The sequence below is a fragment of the Phaethon lepturus genome, unplaced genomic scaffold (assembly GCF_000687285.1).
Source record: "Phaethon lepturus isolate BGI_N335 unplaced genomic scaffold, ASM68728v1 scaffold19406, whole genome shotgun sequence".
In the NCBI taxonomy this organism is placed as follows: domain Eukaryota; kingdom Metazoa; phylum Chordata; class Aves; order Phaethontiformes; family Phaethontidae; genus Phaethon; species Phaethon lepturus.
The window spans coordinates 9,931-13,637 of NW_010544366.1; the positions used below are offsets into that span (position 1 = coordinate 9,931).

General features: G+C 44.7%; 1 protein-coding gene across 1 annotated transcript in view; it reads left to right on the forward strand.

The window, feature by feature from the left end:
* The first annotated feature begins 1,045 nt into the window (after positions 1-1,045).
* The window catches only part of LOC104622018 (amiloride-sensitive sodium channel subunit alpha-like), a 9,475-nt gene continuing 6,813 nt past the window's right edge, over positions 1,046-3,707 (forward strand). Inside the window, exons 1-2 of the mRNA XM_010288669.1 lie at positions 1,046-1,359; positions 2,200-2,452. Of these exons, the coding sequence (XP_010286971.1) occupies positions 1,046-1,359; positions 2,200-2,452 (567 nt within the window). The remainder of the gene's footprint in view (positions 1,360-2,199; positions 2,453-3,707) is intronic.

Genomic DNA, 3,707 nt, shown 5'->3' on the forward strand with positions numbered 1-3,707 from the left:
AAAGTCTGAAATTATCTAGAGTAGCATAGTGGATGTTTTACTTACTGCGACAAAGGAGATACGGAATTTGATATCCAGTTACGCCACTCTCGTTGGGTGATTTTCAGTTTCTGTACTTCCTTTTCACTTCTGTAAAATAGAGAGAAAGAGAAGATTTTTGGATTCCTGGAAGAAACTATTTATGTAACAGATAGGTGGCAAAATTTCTGTTACTGGCAGTAATAAATATTTCTGTGGTCTTCAGAAACAACTCAAGAGCATTTTATTTTAAGTAGTGACTGCAATGCTTTATCCACATCCTGATTTGGTTAAACCCCTCTGTGTTTTCAACTGGAGAGGTGTTTTTTTCCACTCAGTTTCCTAAATACCTGATTCTGTTCATCTGAACTATGAAATACCTACTTTCATCTTGGAAGTAGCTCTATTTCAGGGATGACACATATTAGTCCTGTTTACCTCCATTCTGCAGAATGAGAGATCGTATGGCAAAAATTAAAACCAGATCTTAATTTGCCCCTTTCGTTCCCTTGCAAGTTGGATTTGTCCTGATTTCCTGACCTAAGGATGAAGCCATATTGATAGTTCTGAGGCGGTCTTGTTTCTAGCAATATTCTCCTAATAATGAATTAGTTACAGTTCTGTATCAATGCACAGTGACACAACGTTTCAGAATTAAATGTTGGTCCTTTGTGTTCTTAGAAAGAAGAAAACTACACGCCCCTTTGGCTGCGGACTCCTCAGCAGTTTGTGTATTAGTCACGTTAGCTTTGCGTGTCCACGCTAAGAGAAGTCACAGCTGAGTGCGGTAGCGTGCCTCGAGTTACTTCGGCCGCGCTACGCCGAACATTTGACCTTTTTGCTACTTCCTGGTGTCCAAACTCTGGAAAGAGATGAGTCTTAGCTCACAGTTATTTTCAGCTCTTGCTAATAGCAAACTCGGTGGCACCCTGGTTGAAAGAGTCCATAGATTGGCCGTGGTCTTTCTAACAAGCTAGTAAGCTTTTTTTTTTTTTTCTTTTTTATTGAACAGAAACAGACTTAGAGGATGGAGCAGGAAATGGCGAGAGAAGAGAAGAAAGAAGGCTTGATTGAGTTTTATGATTCCTTCAAGGATATGTTTGAGTTCTTCTGTAAGAACACAACAATCCACGGCACCATCCGCCTCGTATGTTCAGACAGCAACAGGATGAAAACAGCTTTTTGGACCCTGCTTTTACTTGCCAGCTTTGGCATGTTATACTGGCAATTTGCGCTTATGTTCAGCCAGTACTGGGCCTACCCTGTTGTCCTGACCATGTCGATGCACTCCGAGCCCAAGATGTTTCCGGCGATTACCATCTGCAATCTGGACCCGTACAGGTAACCGGTGCTTTCCCCTTGGTCTTTACAGCCACCGGTGTCGAGGAAGCGTCGCCCGGGAGGTGGCTGAAGGTGGAGGAAGGCCAGTAGAGGGAGGTCTCTCCGCCTTACAGAGGTGGCAAGGGACTATTGTTATTTCCAAACTGGTTTTACGATAAGATCTTGTTGGGAATTGTGCAACAGCGTGTAGCAGTTTGTTTCACGCACTGAGTCAGGATAGAGGGAACTCTACCTTGTGACTTGGTTCAAGCTGCTAACTGATTTTGTGCTGCGATAAAAACAGTCTTTCCCTGAAAAACACGGCCACGGTGTGTATTCCTTTGTAACTACACTACCGATCTCCAGAACGATGCACGCTAGAGCTGATTCTGCTTGGATTTCCATACCACAGAAGGGCTTTAAGAAAACAATATAACTTCTGTGGAAGTCTGTGTGGTGCTGCTTGGCAAACAAGGCTCACACAGTCATGGCAAGTTATCAAGAAGTTTCAAATTACATAGTAAAAGAATTATGTAATTTCCTTGGAATAATTATCTAATTGGCTGACAGGAAGGGCAGTTTGTGCAGCTGATGTTGCACGGCTACAAGTTCTGAGGTTTTCAGTGGAGGATCCGACAACTGGAAATTCAGCTACCAGAGCTCCTAATAAATTAATTCATTGAAGTTAGGTATGCGAAGCATAGGCACCATAATTGCTGGCTTTCTCACACAGACATCAAGGTCTGCAGAGACCGGGAGGGTAGCCTTTCCATAGATGCTGTGAGGGTACATAAAATAAAGTGCTTTTGTCTAATAGAAACATGGATATTCACAAATAGCTAATATTTCTGTTCCTTGCAGATTTGAAATGGTTAGCGAACATTTGGTTCAACTGGACCACATGGCAGAGGAATCCATCACTTTTTTGTACGGCATCAACACGTCAGCCAGCTTATTCCACATGAATGAGAAAAACATCCAGATAAAAGACTTGTCAAACATAGGAAATCTCAGCAGATCTAGCTTCAAGCTGAGCCAAAACTTCTCGCTCCTGAGAATGTCTGACCACAGTAATAAGTCGGGGAAGAAGCATTCCAGTGTGGGCTTCAGGCTGGTAAGTGCGTGTCCTCTTTGAGATTTTAACCTGGCTACAGACACGAGCAGCAAGGACTTGCTGCTCCCTAAGGGACGGGGGGCCCATCCCACAGGACCCCAGCAAGCGGGCAGGGAAAGCTCACAGATGGTGGCCAAGTCCAACCAAGAGTCCAGCTCATCAGGCAAGTTCATGGCGACGAGGCGGGTTCAAGATCAGGCCATGAAGTTAACCTACTGGATCGACAGGGTCCATGGTGAGGCAGGAGCATAGCAGCAACCCTACAGCAGAGGCAAAGAGGGGCTGAAGGCTCCAAGCTGAGCTTAAATGAGCTCCTGGGCCCACGGGCGAGCGTGTGGGTGGAGGCCCCAGGTGAGGCTACTCAGGGCCCTGACAAAGATCTCACAAGGTACAGTCAAGAAAAACGAGTGAAGACATGGATTGTTTCAGTGCTGCCTAATGACAGCTTGGAGGATGCTTCAGGAGAGTCCATCCCTGCCTCTAACAGTCTATGCTGATTGCCAGGACTCTTGAGAAGTGAAACAACAGCAACATAAATGGTCTTACATAGCCCACCCACCTGTAAAGTCCTTCTGGTAGTGACAAATTCCGTAGAGAATGGTAGCAGCAGGCTATGGGAATCATTATACCCTTTCTAAAAATATACAAAACACCTAGACTTAGCGGGTGAGCCTAGAAATTACGGAGAAACAAGATGCAAGGATTCCTTCTGTCTAAATGCTGTGGTACTGGGGGCACTAGACATGTTGCAGGTAAAATGAAAGATAGCAACAGCAAATCAAGAGGATAAATACAATAAATGTGTATCTGTGACTTTGGAGAAGAATGCAAATGCTGCAGATTCTTCATATCAAAAACAGGGTTAGCGTAGGTCTAAGAGCAAGAACTATGAGAGGGAGATTGATGTGGCTTGAAAGGCCAGCAATTTTTGCCTGATTATTATCGTCCTGCCCTATCCTGAAGTCCTTCACCAGGCACACTTTCACCAGAATCTGTGGGTGTTGACCTGTCTGAGGCCTGAGTAAGAATAAAGAAAGCGTCTCAGGACTTGGTTCATGATTCATGGGTTGTAGAGAATTCCCACCAGCCCTGTCTTTCATTCTCCCAAGGTACTTGAGTTTGCCTGTCTGCTCTTTTCTCCTGCCTCTTTTCCCCTGCACTCATTCCCCTGAGATGAAGTAGCACACCTAATTCAACTTCAAGGAGAGAAGGTGCTTAGCACATAACAAGATGACCCCCCGAGGTTTCTTCCGAT